Raw genomic sequence first — 19184 nt, forward strand, 5'->3', positions numbered from 1 at the left:
GACACCAATAACAAGTAAGGAGATTGAATCAGTAAACAACAACCTCCCCAAACCAGATGGCCCCATAGGTGAACGGTACCAAACACACAAAGAAGAATCAATATTAATCTTTCTCAAACACTTCCAAAAAACAGAAGAGGAGGGAACACTTCCAAGCTCATTTTACAAGGCCAGCATTATCCTGATGTCAATGCCAGATAAGAAAAGCCCCCAAGAAAAGAAAGTTATAGGACAATATTCCTGATGAAACATACATGCAAAATTTATGTTTAGCATAGACTTTAGCAAAACAAATTCAACAATAAATCAAAAGGATCACACACCATGACCAAGTAGGACTTATTCCAAGGACACAAGGATGGGTCTACATCTGCAAATCAATCAACATGGTACACCACATTAACAAGATGAAGGATAAAAAGTCATGATTATCTCAACAGAGGCAAGAAAAGCACATGACAGAATTCAGCACCCATTCATGATAAGAACTCAACAAAGTGGCTACAGTGGGAAGAGCAGTACAGCCCGCTGGAACCTTGCCAGAGCCCCACTGGTAGAACAGTGGGGATCGTAGCGAACTGTCCAGGCCAGTTCATAGCACAGATGACATTTTACAAGTCAGCCTCACAGTGCAGAGAGAACAAGGAAAGGGAACGGAGTTGAGGGAATGGCCCAGTGGCTGGCACAACTGCCAGCCAGGGTCCCTCCACCCAGTGTGCCGACCTCCCATCGCCTCTTCTCCACTCAGCAGCAGAGGGATCTGGGAGAGTGGGACCCCGACCACAACACTTGCCTGCTTAGTGTTCCCCAGTGGTGTCCCACGTCTGTTGGGGGCAAGGACCAAATCCTTGTTCGTGCCCTGAGGACACCAGCCTCTCCCACATTTACTGTCCCCACCTTCCCCCAGCCTTATTTCAGCTCCTCCAATGTCCACACCCATCCTGATGCAGGCCCTCTGCATAAGCTATTCTCTTTGGAACACGATTTCCTTCCCACCCACCTGCCCTCTACAGAGCTGCAAGTAACAGCCATACAGGTTGACCTAAAGCTTGAAAGGGATGCCTACATGACCAAAACCTGGGAGAGTGTGCCAGAATTCAGTCACCCATAGCCAGCTCTTCTAGTAAGACATTATTTTTTTTAAGTCATCATCCCAAGTAAGTTAATACTCCGCAACTGAGCTACATTAGGGTACTACTGTTTTCTACTCTTCCTTTTCCTTCTGGCTTCATTTCCATTTGCAGTTTACTTCTATTTTGACAGTGTAGCAAATCTCTTTTCATATTTTCTCCCTCATTCTTACTCCCTCTCATGTAGGAGTGATATTTAAAATGCTTAACTTAGATTTAAGTCGAAGTTAACTTATAGAGCAGATGACGCTTTTCAAAAATCAATTGCTGTGGTGAGGCTCTGAAGGTCCCTGGGGGGTCCTACTATGGAAACATCACTGAAGAGGAAAAGCAAAGCTTCCCCAACAATTCTAGAAATCTGATACCAAACCAGGCTGTACAAACGTAGATGGTGGAGATGTACAGATGTGACTACAGGATAGGTGACGATGCAGAAGTATGGACACGGGGAGAGAGAGGTGATACAGCTGAAACATGACACAGATCTGGAGGTTTAAGTGTAGATCAGATGCAGACATAGGGTGTATGTGTAGGCGTAGATGTGGATGTGGGCACAGATGGGCAATTACGTGATTAGACAATGTACATTTTTGGATGCGGGTGTAGATAGATGCAGATCATACAGACATTAGCACAGATCAATGATATAGATGCAGACCCATAAACAATGATGTAGATGGATACAGACAGACACAGATACAGGCAGATGGTGCAGATGCTGTGTAGATATGTGGGTGTAGGTGCAGGAGTAGACATAGTTGTGGAGACAGGGATTTATAGCGGCCCTCTTGCATTTCGAGCACATAGGCTGATCCGCAGAGCCAACCTGTGGGAGTCAGACTCTAAGGACAAGCGTGGAGCACACAGAGTGCTAAAGGCCTAGCTTCCAGGCTTGATCAGAGTGGGCTGGGCTTTTCCAATATTTCCTTTTCCTCCCTGCCGCCCCCCCCCCCCACCCAATCTCACCCTTTGCCAAAACTGAAAGCATCAGATGTGGGAAGGGGCCTCACCACGGTCTGAGACCATTAAAGAGCCCCTTCCTGGCATAGCATCATCTCTTCTGGCATCTTCCGACTGGCTAGACATGGCCAAGCCAACTGAGAAGCCATTGGGTCAAAGAGGCACGAAAATTGCTTTTAATGCCCACCATATTCTCACTTTCATGGTATTTTCTCACTTTGCCCACCACACCAGTTGGAGGTTAGACAAGTCTGAAATGTCCTCCAGTTCTGGAATTCCAGCCAATAAACAGACATCGAAATCCAACACATCACTCTAACCTCAACAGCAAGATGAAAGTGAGCCTACAGAATCAGAAGCATCGGAGACCACACAGCCAGTGTAAGGTGCGAACCTTATTGGGATCTGAGTCAAAACACCAACAAAGTTCTGACATGGACGTAACAACAGAGCTTAACACGGGCTCGATATCTGATGCTACTAAGGTGGTATGGTATGGTAAAAGGAAGGATCCTTGTATTTTAAAGCTATTTAACAAAATGTTTCCCAGAGAATATAAGTGGGATCTATTTGAAAGCAGCATGAGAGATGGGAGTAAATGGGGGTGTGGATGGGACAAGGTTGGGCCTGGGTCATTATCTTCGTGTATGTTCAAAATTTTGCTTTAGAGCAAGACAAAAATCCATCCACTGTCTCATGAAAAATATGCAACTGAACAGCCAGGAAAGCCTGTTGGATGAGGTGCCTGGGGACAAGCCAGGCCTGTGCGCCCAAGACCTTGGGGACATGGTGGGTGTGTCCTAGGACAGCAGCTTGGGCACCTGCAGTGCAGCCGTCCGAGTCCTTCCTGCAGGGAGGGCAGCGGGTGGTGGTGTCTCTGACACCGATGTCAGGGGGAGTTTCTAAACAGAGTCTCCACTGAGAAGCAAACACCTCACTGCCAGTACATTTAAAGAATCCACTCTGTGACTTTGGACCTGTGTTACGGCGTGATCCTCAAACTGCCCTGGGAGGAACCTTCACATCGATTATACCCGTTTTCCTAGAACTTACGAAAAGCCCCCTCCTGGTGATTCCTGGACTGGCTGATGAGCTAATGTTTCCGCTGCTCCAGAAGCCCCGCCACACCCTGGGCAGCCCCTCCCGGGAGAAGCGTGACGGCTGTGTGTGACACTGTGACAGCTGGTTTCCCGGTGGCCGCACGGGGAGATCCTCACCCCTCGGGAGGTGGTGGAGAAGATGGTGCTGGTGCCACCTCAGGCATGGGCCACTGGAGACGGTGGCTGTGCCAGAGTGCAGAACAAGAGGAGGGGGCCGTGGCGGTGGGCCCGGGGGCACAGCAAGGGCAGCATCTCGAGGACGAGAAGGCTGGGAATGTTTCGGGAAGAATGGAGCGGCCTCAGATGACCTGTGCCTCGGGTGGGGCCAGACCGGGGAGGCGGCTGCTTCTGTAGCACCAGGCAGAGGTAATGAGAGGGAGGGCGGGCACCCGGGAGCCACTGAATTTGGGCAGACGGAAGTTCATGGCTGGCAGGAGGAGTCAGGATGAGAGGTTTATAGGAAAAACCAGGGTTCTGAGATTCTTTAATTCACAGGCTTGAGGACCCACTCAGTCGAAGCCATTTGCTCCTTCTCTCAATACAGCAGATGCCCGAGTTCTGTGGCTCCCCCTGCTCACGTGCACGTTTCCCTTACTTGAACTTCAGAACGACCCATCACTTACATGGAGACCTTTGCTGTACAGAGACCCCTGCGCATAGTAGGTACCCAGTAAGTATGCGCTGAACATCACAGGCCCAGGCACCAAAACCGGACAAGCCAGAGCGGGGCCACCGTCTGGGGCTCAGAGACCACCGTTTGCCCTCCTTCTCATGGGCATTCCCTACAACTAACAACTCCGCAGTAGGGGACTTTAGGTTTGGAAGCTGCTCTCCTTGTTTACCAGAGGAGCAAATGTGACTATTTGCACCGATGGCCATATCCCCCACTAAACTCTTCTCAGATGAAAATGAATGCGTCACACCACACACAGTCTTCTGAGATAAATCAACGGGATGCGTGGTGACATGGCGGGGACTCGTCATGTTCAGGAGAGACCCTGGACAGGATGGCAGCTGTATCTCCTGAGGAAAACGTTAGACCACACCATCGGAGACAGGGTCTGAAGCTAGAACAGAACGAACAAAACCCACAGACAGCCCCACCGCGGAATCTGTCCACGACACCGTTAAGATTTCTTTTCTCCCGCAAGGAAGGAAAAAACAGGAAACGATACCAGCCCCCATGCCTTCTGTGTGTCCACGCCTGCGTTCCTCACAAGCACCGCGGGCCCCACGGCCCTGGCTCAGCTCTGAGGGGCTTCGCGGGCAGCCCGGGGTCTCTGTGCAGACAGGGAGGATGACTGCTTACTGGTGACCCTTCCTCTCCCACCATGTCATCCCGAGGACACGGGTTGTTACACTTGCGTGTTAGTGATGGGAAAGGCAATGTCCTCCCAGGAAGCCTCTAAAAATAACAGAGTAACCTGATTCTCAGTGCAGAGAGTGGCAGGAAGGGAGGCCTCCTCTGGCTGCCACACAGGGACTGAGGCCTGACTTCCGAACTTCCTTCCAGGCTCTGGTTCCCACAACCCTCACGGCCAGCCAGCGGACAAAGGGTAGGACCGGGCCTGAGGTCTGGCTGAGACCCCGTCCGTGGCGCAGCTGGGGCTGCCCGTGAAGCAGGTGGTGACACGGATGACGCGTGAGCCTCTAGAACAGCATCGGAGTGTCACTGATGGGCCTGTCCAAGGGAAGAGGGTTTTGTGGGAAGAAAACACTGCAGAAAACCCACAACCACCTGCTCTTTGAGAACACGGACGGGAGTCCGAGGCCATTCCCAGCCCCGCTCTCTCCGAGCCTCACCGAGGCCTCTGCACTCCACCCCTTCTCCCTTGACCGAAGCTCCGGTATTCCATGGCTCTGCCAGGGGTACCCGTGTTCTCTGCGCTCACTGCACCAGGGCTAACACCACCCAGCACGTGGACCTGCTCCAGAGCGTCCGCACTCTGCCCCGTGCGGCTCCCACCCTGACAGCTGGGCCCTGTGGGCCATCTTCACCCCGCGGGGGCTGGAGAGCAGGAGCAGGTGTTCTGGGCGCTTCCATGCGGGAGCGCTGGGCTCTCGGCGGTCCTCGTGCAAGCTGCCCGCTGCCTGTGGAGCAGCGCCGCCCTACACGGCGTCCCTGTCTCCCTACCGGCCTGGTGGCCACTCGACCTCTTCCTCTCAGCCTCCAATGCGCTCGCTTCCCCAAAGCCAGTCTCGTCAGATGTCCTTGTGCGGGGACACACCAAACAGCAGGGCATTTATAAGACGCGCACCCCAGCAGAGCCACGCGCTCTTAAGCATTTATTTACCGGACGTAAAGCACGGGTCTCTTGGCTTCAAGCTCACCTTCTGTGTGCCCTCTCTTCCAAACTTGGAACACGTGGAAACTCACCCTTGAGGGACAGGGACAGGAATCTTGACCTTCGTCCAGTCTCGAATGGTCCACCCAGGGAGTAAAGAGCGTGACAATGTAAACAGCAAAGGACGAGATGGAACCGTGCCCATCAGAAAATGCAGGAGACAGAGGAGAGCGAGGCTAAGCCCTGTACGCACGTCTGAATGGGAGGACACGGCAGTGAGCAGGGGAGACGTGTCATGGGTCACATTCTTCCTCCTTCTTATGGGACAATCAGGTATACAGACGTCTTTGTCTTTTAAGAATGCATCAGATTCTTGTCAATTAATTGCTCATCTATTAAGCCTTAAGCTGAGATCTGGTGAAATCTTGCCCTAGAGAATCTCAAATTACCAATTAATCTGATAAGAGAGGCAGAAATCTCAATCTCTCGCTACAGAAGGGAGGGAGCATAAGCCCGTGGTGACAAACAGAAAGAACTATTGATATAAAGTTTTATCTGCACCATATATCTTCCATCCAATTGAGGCAGCAAAAGAAAAAGGGAAATGGGCCACGATAATGATTTTTCCTCTAACCCATGCTTGTAGCAGGTGAACGTTCAAGTCCGAAAGGTCTGGCCCAGGGAAGCGCTACAGAAAAACAAACTTCAAATGCAAAGAAAAAGCCGGCCCTGACAGTGGCTTCGTCTTCCACCAGAAAGTCAGAAAGCAAGAGGAAACGCTGACTGGAGAGGTCTCTCTTCTACAGGAACGCTGGCCTCGCACACACCACGGTCATTTCCCTCCAAGGGTCACCCTGAGGCAGAGAACGGTAGCAAGCATCGCCCTGCTCTAAAGGCACCGCCCTCTGCTGTTCATGGTGACACAAGGCTGCCGCTCAGAAGAGTCTTTCCGAGGATGACAGTCCCTTTCCCAGCCCCCTCGTGCTGCAGCTGAGACCCCGGACCCCAGACACGAGAGCAGCGGCCACTTTCCCTGCGAGCAACTTCATCTCACGCTGGGAATGTGCCCTTATTCTACCGGTCCTGCCGGCAAGAAAGAAGGTCACAGCACAGCCGTGCAGGAACCCATGGTAATCACACACACACACACACACACACGTGCGCACACACACACACACACACACGCGCGCGCACACACACATGTGCACACACACATGCGCACACGTGTGCACGTGGCATACACATGACACTCAGATACACACAAATGAATACAGACAACACACATGTACACAAGTGTGCACACAACACACAGATACACACAGACGATTACGGACAATACACACATGTGCACGCATGCGCACATGACATACACACGACACAGATACACAGATGAATACAGACAACATGCACATACATATGTACGTGACATACGCACGACAAATACAGACAGCATGCACACACATGTGCACACGACATACACATGACACACAGATACACACAGATGAATACAGACAACACACACACACATGCACACATGTGCACAGGGCATACACACAACACACAGATGAATACGGACAACACGCATGCCCACATGTGCACACGACATACACATGACACACACAGACACACAGAGAATACAGACCATACACACACACATGTGCACATGACATACACACGACACACAGATACACACAGATGAATACGGACAACACGCACACTCACATGTGCACATGACATATACATCACACACACAGACATACATAGATATACAGATGAATAGAGACAACACATATACACATACACACACACACACACCACATCAATGTTTCCCAAAGGAGGGAAAACTCCACAGATTTGGACGGTCTAGAATAAGTAACTATTGTCCAAACGGTTTGCTTCACAAAGGAACCGAGGAGGTGCCCTGCCTTTGTTGGAACAGCACAGAGCTGAGCCTCCAGCAGGGCGTCGTGTTCAAGTTCCCATCTGAGCTTCTCTGTAAGACGATTCTAAAGACCGCGCTCACTGAGAGTTCGCGTTCTAGGACACGGAGCCTGACAACAGAGATGGGCACATGGAGCTCACCATCCAGGCAAAGAGGGCAGAAATGGGAGGCCGCGTCTCAATAAAAAAGTACTTGAGAAAACGAGTCGCTACTCTGATGCAAACTTGAAGTGTCAGCTGCTGAGGACTTCTCTAAAAAACAAGTAAAAGCACCATCTACAGCTCGAAAGAGTCTTGGGTTTCAAGCTGGCTTTGATACATGGTCTGTGGTTTGCGCTCAAAATAAAGTATCTTCTGCCCAATCGTGTTAGACAACTATTGCTAACTGATGAAATTTGCTACCTACAGTATAGCAACTCCTGAGACAAGCTGGTGGAGTGAACTTAGTTGGGAGGTGTGGGCACAGAAAGAAGGCGTGCAGGACCAGAGTGAGAAACGGCACGGACCGTGAGCGGCCCTCCCACACTGCGTGTGACCGACGGCACGGACCGTGAGCGGCCCCTCCCACACTGCGTGTGACCACTGAAACGCGGGCGACTTCTGAATTCACAATGAAGAAACGCCTGAACAGTGAACACTATAACGCAACAGCAAAATCATATGTGGGCAGGACTGCACACACATCTGCACACACGTGCACACACACCTGTGTGCATGTGGCCAGCCACATACTTCCATTACTTGAAGAAGACACAACGGTTTCACAAAGCACAGCGTCAAAAGCCAGGGTCATTGGTGTGATGACCTGAAAATGGGGCGGCCCGTGTGTCACCCGCCGGGTACACACTGTGGGCACGGGGCCCCTCGATATGTGCGGGTCAGAAAGGGGAGAAGGAAGGGCACCCGTCCCTAAGGCCGTGTCTTCCCCTCTGAAGGAGGACTCATGCCCCAAGACCTGGACTACTTTTCTGGAGTCTCAATCGGCAAGGAGGCCGCACAAACACAGGTGCGGGTCCCACCCGCTCCCCGGGGGCCGCTGCGTCCACGTGCCCCGTGGTCTGGGCTGCGGGTCGGAGGGCCGAAGGGCTCTGTTTTGTGGAGAACGGCCCCGAAGCTCAGGCCCCTGGGTCAGAACACCGGGTGACCGACAGGCTGGCTGCCGGCCGGCCTCCCGCCCCCGAGGCACCAGGAATGCCTCCTCCCGTGTCTCTGGGCAAAGACGGGCAGGGTGAGGGCACCCCCACTCCACCCACCCAATGAGCGCCGGGGGCGGAACACCAGGGCCTCTACTCACTCGGTCCCGGTCACAATGTAGCCGTGGTCCTCCTGGGAAGGCTTGACCTCCAGCCGCAGGCCTTCCGTGGGGCGTCCCTGGGCTCCCGCCGTGAGGTGGGCGTCTTCCTGCGAGGGCCGGGGAACCCAGGGCCGGGGAACCCAGGGCCGGAACTCGCCGAAGCCGCCCGTGCCGGGCTCTGCGGGAGGCGGCCTCTGCAGCCGCTCCTTGGAGTAGGTCTGACTCCTCACGTCCTCCACCCCGGCGCTCTCCTCCTCCCAAGCCGGGGGGGCCTCAGCGGCCTCTGATTTCTTTGCCTCCATTTTGAAGGGCTCCGAAAGAGGGGGTACGGCAGGAGAGAGTTGGGACCCAGGGTCCGGCAGGCGGTCCCCGAGTTCGAGGCTCAAACGACTGACCTGGCAGAAAGGAGGCTCCGTGAGATGAAGTTTAGGGGGACGGGCGGGTAGCCGCAGGCAGGGGAAGGAGCAGCTCTGTCACAGCTGCACTCAGACATCCGGTCAGCCAGGGCAGGACGAGGGCCGCGCACATCAGCATCACTCACGGGGAGTGAGTGCATCTGTCTCTGTCTCTCTGTCTCCGGTTCACTTTCTCCGTCTTGGTCTCTTTCTCTCTCTGTCTCTCTGTCTCTGTCTCTGTGTCTGTCTGTCTCTGTCTCTGGTTGTCTTTCTCGCTCTCTCACATACACATACACCTTCCTCAAGAATCTGACTTTATAAAGTCAGTGTAGGTGTTTGGCATCTGAAGTTTTAAAGAGAGCGCACGTGGATCCTGAGACCCCATCCTACCCCTCTGGAAACAGCGGGCCTCTGACCATGACATTACCATTTGCATCTACTGAGCTCTTACGATGCACAAAGGCTCTCTCTCAGACACCCGGTCTGCGTGAACCCCCCGAGTCCTCACGATGTCATGCTCGTCCCCATTTCACAGGGAAGTGGAGACACCAGGGCCAAGCGGTCACAGGGACACGTGATTGCATCCTCACACCCCCTGAGGGACCCTGGGTCGTCATATGCAAAGGCTTGCCCGTCCTGACCCCCGTTTCCTGGACAAGAGGGCCCTCAGAACCACTTAATTGACATCTCGCTAGATGAACATCATCTTACACACACAGGGCTGATTATAGGCCAGACACCGTGCTCAACGATCTGTGCACATTCGCTCATTTAATTGTCACCCCAGCCTGTGAGCACAGGCCTAGTTTTACCTCTAATCCGTAGGCTCCGAGGCCTACAGAGGTTAAAAATTTGCCCAAGATCACTGAGGCACTGATTGCCAGATCCAGAATTTGAGTGCAGGGATGCCACCACCGGACCACACTGCCCTCTCAGACTCCGGCCTGCTTCCAAGGGAAGCGAATGGTCACTCCTGCTGCTGGGGCACACGAAGTGCACGCCCAGGGCACCTCCTCCTGCATACGAGAGCAAGAGACCCCTGCTCATTCCGCAAGGTATTTCCTTTTTCCGCATGAAATCACATCCCCGGGATTATACCGGATGGAAAAAGGAAAAGGGAATTTACTTTACACTTTCCATTCTCTTCTTAACTAAAAACCGTACATGATGTTTTTCCTTTTGTGTTTTGAAATATGTAAAGAAAATAGTATCTTGGTAAAAACATTTGCTCGAATCTGGATCCTGAATGGTGGCTGTACATAGCATTTCAGTTACTAAGTAGGATGGAACACTCTCCTCAGGCTTTTGAAGGAAAGAGAATTGGGTTTCTGCTTAAACTGTGTTCCGTGAGAAGAGGAAACAAAAGATATTAATAAATAAGAGCTCAGAAAATACAACACTCAATACCCATTTGGAAAAAAGTTGCTTGAAAACATACCCCAGGTAACAGAGAAATGAATCAAAATTCAACTTGTTTAGGATGGAAAGGTAGGGTATAAGGACCCTGGGGTCTTCACAGAGTCAACCTTGACTCAAGTGTGTGCCCTGGGGAGACCCAGCAGCCTTGGCTTTGGCCGCACTCGGCCATCGCTGTAAAATTCCCTCCACTTCCTAAGTCAAGAAACACGTTCTTAGGCCCGCGTCTCCCTCCTCAACTGACACAGAATATCCCCCCATTTCTGATGGACATTTAAGAGGACTGTTGATGTTTTCTTCTGCTACTTGCTAACAGCATTGAACCAAAAACCACTGAAATAATCTGGAAAGAGAAGTGCAAACCAAAAATTTTTTTCCACTCTACCAAAAAACAGAACCACGTATCGTGTGTATCATCGTTCACACGCTGACCTTCTGCATCCTTAAGGCTTGTGCTAATGAGCAAAGGTTCTTAAGCAGGAACCCCTCGGTGAGTGGGGGTACCTGTGACTGAGCCCTGCTTCAGACTGCCTTCCCAACCAGCGCTGTCCAACAGGACCTCCGGCGACGATGGAAATGTTCCGTATCGCCACCATCCAATGCCCTCATTACGAAGCAACACTGGAATGTGGCTAGCACAAGTCGGGAAGCATGTTTTTTATTTCCTTAATTTTAATGAATTTAAATTCAGGGTTAAATAGCCGCCGTGTGGCTACTGGCTGCCACGTTAGACAGTGCAGTCCTAAACGGTCCAGAGCCTGTGAAGGTCCCTGCTACGTGGAGCTCGGGAGTCAGTGCACACAGGACAGTCACAAGGACATAAAGCAGGCGTTTGATGTAATCAGTCCAGGTAGGAAAATTCTAAGGAATGCTGATTTTCTTACTTGTATTAATTATATTTTTCATATTCCTACAATGGGTATTAGTACATAATCTGAAAGCAGATATTACTATGTATCAAAATATACACAATTTTTTCCCCTATTTGGGGATTATGAGAGTTTTTTCCATCCTTTTCTGAAAAAAAAAAAAAAAAAAAAAAAAACCTTTCTATATCACATACGTTCCCAAACCACGAACAGAGATGACCAGCCCAGCTCTAGATCTGAGGTGAACCAAACACGCAGAGACGCTCCGTCTTACCTCTTCGTAAGCTCTCCCTCCACCGTCCGGCACTCTGTCATCTGTGGAAGACACAGCGTTATCAGAAGCCTTGTCAAGAATGTCATCGCAGGTGACGCCCACACCAAAGGACCACAGACAGTCCTTCACAGAAGATCGGGCATAATGATGTCGGCCTAACTTCTACTATCAAGCAAACTTTTTCTGTTTATAGTACAATATTAGCCTTCTATAAGCTTCATGGAAGAGGAGGGGGTTACCAGCTAAAACACAGACGTGAAGTCAGTAACAAATCGCATTACCAGCCTCACGGATCTGTGTGTCATCGTCAGAGTTAGCTCGCGGCAAGAAACCAGTGCCGGCAGCGGTTAATAGTCACAGAAAAGCAAAGTCAGGCGTCTACACCAAACCACCTCAAGTTAAGATGTCTTTACAGTTCATCACTTTTCGCCGATGGTGGTTTCTCTAAATACCCTACCGGCAGTGCCCGATGGTGCGTAACCCGAGAAGTCGTGAAGCCCAAATGCCCAGGCACCTTCTCTGCCCCTCCTCACCCTCAGAGAGGCAGCAGTCTTTTTATTCTTTGACTGCCTAACACACAGCCTCGTCCTGCTGGAGCTTGTGGTGTCCTGACTCCAGCTTCCGAGCATGACTTTGTCCCAGCCCACAGAGCAGAGACACATGCAACTTTTCACTTGTGTTTCTGGCACATGTTTTGTGTGTGCCTGCTGTGTGCAGGGCACTGAATTAGACACTTTCATGGAGGTCCAGAGACTCTGAGAAGCAGTCAGGCACAGAGAAGGCCAGTCATCAGGGGAGACGAAACCTGACCTGCTCAGCCCTTAGCCCAAGGGTTCCAGCTGCCGTGTGCGTGCACGCGTGCATATGTGTGTGCACGCATGTGCATGCATGTACATGTGTGCACGCGTGTGTGCATCTATATGTACGCATGTGCATGTGTGTGCATATGTGCATGCGGGCGTGTGTGCATGTGCATGTGCACAGGTGTGCATGAGTGTACATGCGCGTGTGTACGTGTGTGCACTGCATGCATGTGTGCACGTGCATGTGTGTGTTGCATGTATGTGTGCATGTGTGCGCACACACGTGTGCGTGCGTGTATGTACACGTGTGTGCGTGCATGTGTGCCTATTGTGTGCGTGTGTGTGCACATGTGTGCATATGTGAGTGTGTGCACACATGTGCACGCACCCTGGGAGGGTGGGGGGATCTCTGCTCTCTCTCTGGTGCAGCCTCACAGGGTGGCTCTGAGCCTCAAGCAGACATTCAAATGGAGCCTTTTCACTGTATTATTCAAATATTTGACTCCATTCACCCACACAATCCAAACAAAAACACTTTCTATCTGGCCTGTTTTTTTCTAACTCTGAACCTCAGCACAGAGAGCAATTTGCCTTTCAACATAATTACTCTGGTAGGCTCAGCCTGTTAAGAAAGCTTTTAGAGGCAAAAGTTCAAACGGAGAAAAATCGTTTCTACAAATCCACCTCTCCTCAGCAGAAGGAACGTGTAACCGCTTGGTGAGCCAGGCCTCTGCACAGCCCCATCCCGCCCCACAGCCCCACAAACCTGAGTGACCCTGGGGCCGGGAGCCTCACCTGGCACGCCTCCACCCTGCCGGCCAACGTCGGACTCTCTCGGCTTTCCCGTGGCTCCTTTCTCGGCACCTCGCGGCTCCCCTTCTGCCCCCACAGCTTGCATGGCGGAGGCAATCGCGCGGGCCACCTCGCCGAGGTCCGGCTGCTCTCCCAGGTCCTTCAGGAGACTCTGGATAAGTGTTTCTGGGGGGGGGCACACACAAGAGCAAGCACAGGAGACACCAGGGAGGAGCGGTCAACACGGGAACGAAGGGATGAACAAGCGACCCCAAACGGCACGGCGGGCACCCAGCAGGTGCAGAGAGCAGTGGGACCCCAAGCGGAGCAGTGGAAGTTGTGTCGACGAAAGGCACAGTATCGGCCATTCCAAAACTCACTGCGTGGGCCTAGCAGCAGACCGGACGATGGGGAACAAGGGGTCAGTGAGTCCCGGGATGGAGAACAAGAACTATCATTCTCTGAAGAACAGAGTAAAACCTGAAAAAGACTGCGTGCAACCTCAGTGACCTGCAGAGCCACCTTAGGCACAACGGACCACAGCCAGAGAGCAAGAAGGAGACAGAGAGAGAATGGGACCTAAAAGCCGAAGGGGGAGGGGAAAACCCTCGGCAATTCCCCCAAACTGGGGAAGAGCATTAAGTGTGAAAGCCAAGGCACCCAGCAGACCCCAGAACCAACCCGAGAGCGAGCCACGCAGGGGCATCTCCTGGGAGGGTCAAGGGCAAGACGGCTCCCAACGGCCCCCAGAGGCTGCGACGCGACGCAGACAGCGGCTGACTTGATGCAGACCAGGGCGCGAGACACACTGCGTGTCTGGTAAGAATGAGGCCTTCGCATATTTATAATTAGCTGTTTGATAACACACACAGGAATGACGTATTTGAAGTGTTAAAGAAAAAACTTCTGATTCAGAAGCCCACGTCCAGGGAAGATCTCCTTCCAGCATGAGGGTGACGGAAAGACGTGTCCGTATCATTCGAGGAGCCAAGCTAATCTGTCACCAGCAGACCTGCAGGACAGGAAACGCCGAGGGAATGACACCGGCTGGAAACACAGGCCTGTGAGAAGTGCTGGAGGCTAGCGGAAGGGCGGCCGGGTGGGCGCACGCGCACGACGGTCTTCCTCCTAACGCCTCTATTCCGGGAGGAAGCAGTCACGTCTAACGCAGGGTTTATAAAGCAGGTCGACGGGAGTACCTGCCACCAGAGGGTAACGGAACCGTGCTGTTGTAAGGTTACCACACACATCTTACATGAGGCATCATGACAACCCTAAGCAGACGATTTTCAACAAAGCTGCCTTAATTCGAAGGCGTTTCAATGGAGAAAATGTTTTCAGAAGATGATCAAACAGAAAACTCTGACGTAACACTTTTATCCAGAATATACATTTAAAAACACCTCTAACATCAACAATAATAATAAAAAGGGACGTTCCAATGAAAATAGGCAAAGGAACTGAACAGAAACTTCAGAAAAGAAAATATACAAGTGGCCAGTAAGCACATGGAAAAGTGCTCAGCACCATTACTAATCACTGAAAGGCTAATTAAAGCCACGGTCAGCATATTTCGTGCCTGCTAATATGACTCAATTTTAAAAGACTGAGAACAAATTTTGCAGAGGAAATGTAGCAGCAGGAACTTTTGTACATCCCTGGTAGGAGTAAAGCTTTAGAGCTCCCAGGAAGCCCTTGTGGCAGTTTCTTATAACAGAATATGCCCCTTCCATATACCTAGAAAATGTGCTCAAAAACCTATGTCCATGGAAGAGGCGTATAAGATTGTGTTTAGCAGCCTTATCCGTAATAGCTATACAAAAAAAAAAAAAAAAAAAAAAAATCCAAAAATCCATCAACGGGAGAATGGACGAACTATCTGTCATTATCTGCACAAGCAGCAATGAACTATGGTCACGTACAAACATCCAGACGGATCCAAAGGGGATTATGTTGAGTGAAAGAAGCCAGACACTGAAGAACACACATGATTCTTTCAGTAGGAGGTGATTCCAGGACCGGGTGGGGCCTATGCAGGGGACAGGGTGTTGGGACAGACCGGGCGCAGGAAGACACTCCCTGGGACGATGGGGATGTCTAATGGCACACTGGTTACGTGTGCACACACATGTCAACACACTCATTCATACGCTCGGCATCCATGCACTTCATGATACGTAAATCTCACTCCGTAACCGTAACGTTTGATGGAGTCCTGTTTCTGACGTGGGGGCAGGGGGCTGGCTTTTTTCCTGAGTATTTAATGCTGGTTAAATGTGTCACTGGTTCCTAAGTGAAGGTTCATGTAAGATGATTATTCTCATGACTTTGCTCCCTAAGAACAGTGACCTAGTGAGAGTTCACACTTCCCATGGCTTCCTTCAGGCAATCCTCTGAACTAAGTTGGGGGGGCATCATTCCCCGCTTCTTACAAATTAAGAAATTTAGGCTTTTTGTATTTTTTAACATTTCCATCTTTGGGAACTAAACTAGAGTTGCACACTTAATTCCCTGTGGCACTTTCCCTCTCTTGTCCGCCAACAGGCATGAGAAGTTCTCAGCGCTCATGATTCAGCAGGGCCCCTGCCCTCACACCAACACAGAAGCCAAGCGTCTGCTCTGAAAAGGCACTTGCAGAAAAAAGAAGGTCCACGGTGACCCACGTTTGCCAAATCCACTCCAGCAGCCTTTCCTTTCATCACGGTGACAATGAGAAACAATCCTGACAGAAACCGCGGCATGAAAACACCACAGTCACTCGCCACATGCAGACCCGACCACTCGTGCAACACAGGGGTAGACGGATGCGGGGCCCACGGCGTTGAGGGACCGGCAGGCACAGCGCTGGCCCAGGAGGAGGAAAGAGCGCAGGGGCCTCACCCACAGAGGCAGGCAGGAGCACAGCGCCAGGCCGTGTCTGCTTCCTGCGTGGACCCGTTAGCACAGGCAACTGCCCAGTGTCGGCCGTGAACCCCACTGCTGGCAGCACTGGATTCCTGTCCACTTTCTCAAGCCTCACAATTCTGGAATCTGCAGGGGTTTCCCCTTTCTTGGTGATAGGTGTAGCTGAGACTTTGGTTTCTAAGAACACATTTAAAATTCTCACCGGTCACTACGTGGCCCCTATGGTGCTCCGCCCCCGGGGCTGCCGAGCCAGATTCGCATGAAGAGAAGTTGACCCCTTTCTGGGGGGTTGGGGGGGGAGCGTGCACTCTGCCGCTTAGGAGAAAGAGTGCTACGTGCGTCCAAACATTGCTTCAGGGAGCTGAGAGCGGATGAGGCTGCACACACAGATCCGGCCCACGCGGGTATGGACTCCTCTCCCCACGGGCACTCCCAGGGTGTGGTCGGGGCAAGCCTCTCGCTGGTGCTCAGCTCCCTTCTGTGTAAAATGGGAACAAGTGAGCCAGGCCTGAGAAGCACTTCCCTGGGGCAGCACCACGAGTGACAACTCTAAGTATGACCATGATGAGGCGCTGATGGTCGCGAGTCATGTAGCCCTCCGCTGCTTTTCATCCCTCACGACCCATCATGAACACAGAGGCTGGGGTGTCCGTGCTGAGCTCCGGCTACAGGTCAGCGTCTTCGCAAGCAAGAAGCAGAGAACACGCCGTGTGTGCCCCAGAACGCTTACTTGTGCCAAGTGATGCTGCCTCCCAGTTGGTTCAACATTCAATGTAAGATTGCGCTTTGTGAGACGGTTCTTTGCCAAAGTATTCATGTGCATTTAAAGACGTGTGAAACTCAGTTATTAAAGTCAGACCCCAGGCTCCACCCATCTACTCTCTCACCAGCTCCTCCACCCGACCAACCCACTCACCCATCCACCCACCCATCCACCCATCCACCCACCCATCCACTCTCCCACCCACCCACCCACCCACACATCCATCCACCCACACATCCACTCACCCACCCTCCCACCCTCTCATCCCCCCACCCATACACGCATCCCCCACCCACCTCTCACCCCCCCACCCACATATGCACCCACCCACCCATCCACCCACCAACCCACTCACGCATCCACCCACCCACCCATCCAATCTCCCACTCACCCATCCACCCACCCACCCACTCTCCCACCCACACATCCACCCACCTATCCAGTCTCCCACCCACCCATCCACTCTCCCACCCGTCCACTCTCCCACTCACCCATCTACTCTCCTACCCACTCACCCACCCTCCCACCCTCTCATCCCCCCACCCATACATGCATCCCCCCACCTACCTCTCACCCCCCCACCCACATATGCACCCACCCACCCATCCACCCACCCACCCACTCACGCATCCACCCACCCACCCATCCAATCTCCCACCCACTTATCCACCCACCCACTCACCCATCCACCCATCCATTCACCTATTCACTAACTGGTACTGGGCACTCCTTGTGTTGAGAACCTAGGAGTACGAGTCACCATGAGGAAGGATAGAGAATTAAAGGCATGGTTTGCTTCAGAGCTACAATAGGATTCACACTCACACAGCCAGAGAGACTTGATGACTGGACAGTATTAAGCAAACTCAACATATGGGACAGACCAACTGCGGAGACCCTGCAAGAACATCAAATGACAGCACAACCCAAAAACTGATTCCATTTTCCTCCTAAAACAGACAAGTATTTGAGCTCACACGCTCCCCAAACTGTCAGTTATTACCCCATCTGCAGGCAAATGTCTTTCCTGAAATTCAACCAAACAACCTCCAAACTTTAAATCTACTTGTAAATTACCTCCTACATTTTACCCTCAGAAATTAACAATGAAATTGACAAACTTAGATCTAACAAACATCACTATAAAACTTTTATTTAAACTATAAGAATATAAAACTTAGTTTTTACTAAAAAAGTTTTAAAAATTCTTATTAATTTCTAATGAAGGTAACCCAATTAATTTACTCATTTTTTAAAAAGATAAACCCAATTTATATCTTTTGAGAAAAAAATCTTACTGTATAAATTTTGGGGTCTGAGTTACCCTGAGCAAAACTTTTTCATCAAAAACGTCAAGAATATATTTTAAGGAGAAAATCAGTAAAAAACATGAAAAAATAACCTAAGCTAAAAAGTAAGCACAAGTCTTTGTCTTTGCTGTTTATTAGGCCTGTGGCAGCATAAACACACCCACTCTAAGTGGTCTGTCTGCGGGGCTGCCGCGATGGCATAAAAGGGGTGAAAGGGCAGGCACCTAAAAGTAGGAGCCAGGCTGCGGGCGGCCGAGGCCCGTCACAGTGCTCTGCTGCTCCCTGTGCATAAGGCCCCTGGGTGCACACCACGACGCCCCCGACATCCGTCGAGGCAAGAAACGGATCGATACATGTGTGAGAAATTTTTAACAAGCGTTGAATCAAAAATGTGTCTCTGGCGAATGCAAACTTCACCAGGAAACCCACTGGACAAAAACGTTCCATTCCCAAGCACCTTGGCCCACCAAGGGCTTGCCCCGGTCTCTCACAACACCCTCGTCTCGCAGAGCCAAGGTGCGTGTGCTAACAGGGCTCCAACCACGGAATCCCTGCCCCACCCCGCTCTGCACCCAACAGCAGCAGGCAGAGGACGTCTCTTACCTCCCCTGTGACAACATTTCAGACCGAGTTAAGCCCCTGAGCCAAGGCTTCCTGTCTACCTGGGCAGAACGTTTCCTCTCAGGGCCCCACTGTCTCCGGCCACTGTCCGATTCCAGACGGAGGAGCACAACCCGACGGGGTTACCGTGCTGGACGTGCAGTGTAAAGCAATACAAGAACTACCACGGTGATTATTCCGACCCTGGTTTACAGCAACCTGGCCTCGCACAACTGGCCTCGCACAAAGCTGTGAAGCAGGCTAGATTCTCACGTAGATTCTCCAACGTTGTGTGTGGCAACGTTTGCATCCCTCACTCCCTCGTGCCGTCTTCTGTGTCTGAGTCCA

At 51.6% G+C, this 19184-nt stretch overlaps 1 protein-coding gene across 4 annotated transcripts in view; it reads right to left on the bottom strand.

Annotated features, from left to right (window-relative positions):
• Positions 1-19184, bottom strand: part of PTPRN2 (protein tyrosine phosphatase receptor type N2) — an 812735-nt gene that overhangs the window by 459158 nt on the left and 334393 nt on the right. For all 4 annotated transcript variants that reach the window (XM_078436952.2, XM_078436943.2, XM_078436944.2 and 1 more), the window contains 3 exons: positions 13263-13445; positions 11665-11705; positions 8711-9105 (listed from right to left, as the gene is read on the bottom strand). In XM_078436952.2, coding sequence (XP_078293078.2) covers positions 8711-9105; positions 11665-11705; positions 13263-13445 — 619 coding nt within the window. The remainder of the gene's footprint in view (positions 1-8710; positions 9106-11664; positions 11706-13262; positions 13446-19184) is intronic.

Source organism: Panthera onca, chromosome A2, assembly GCF_046562875.1.
Source record: "Panthera onca isolate mPanOnc1 chromosome A2, mPanOnc1 haplotype 2, whole genome shotgun sequence".
Classification (NCBI taxonomy): Eukaryota; Metazoa; Chordata; class Mammalia; order Carnivora; family Felidae; genus Panthera; species Panthera onca.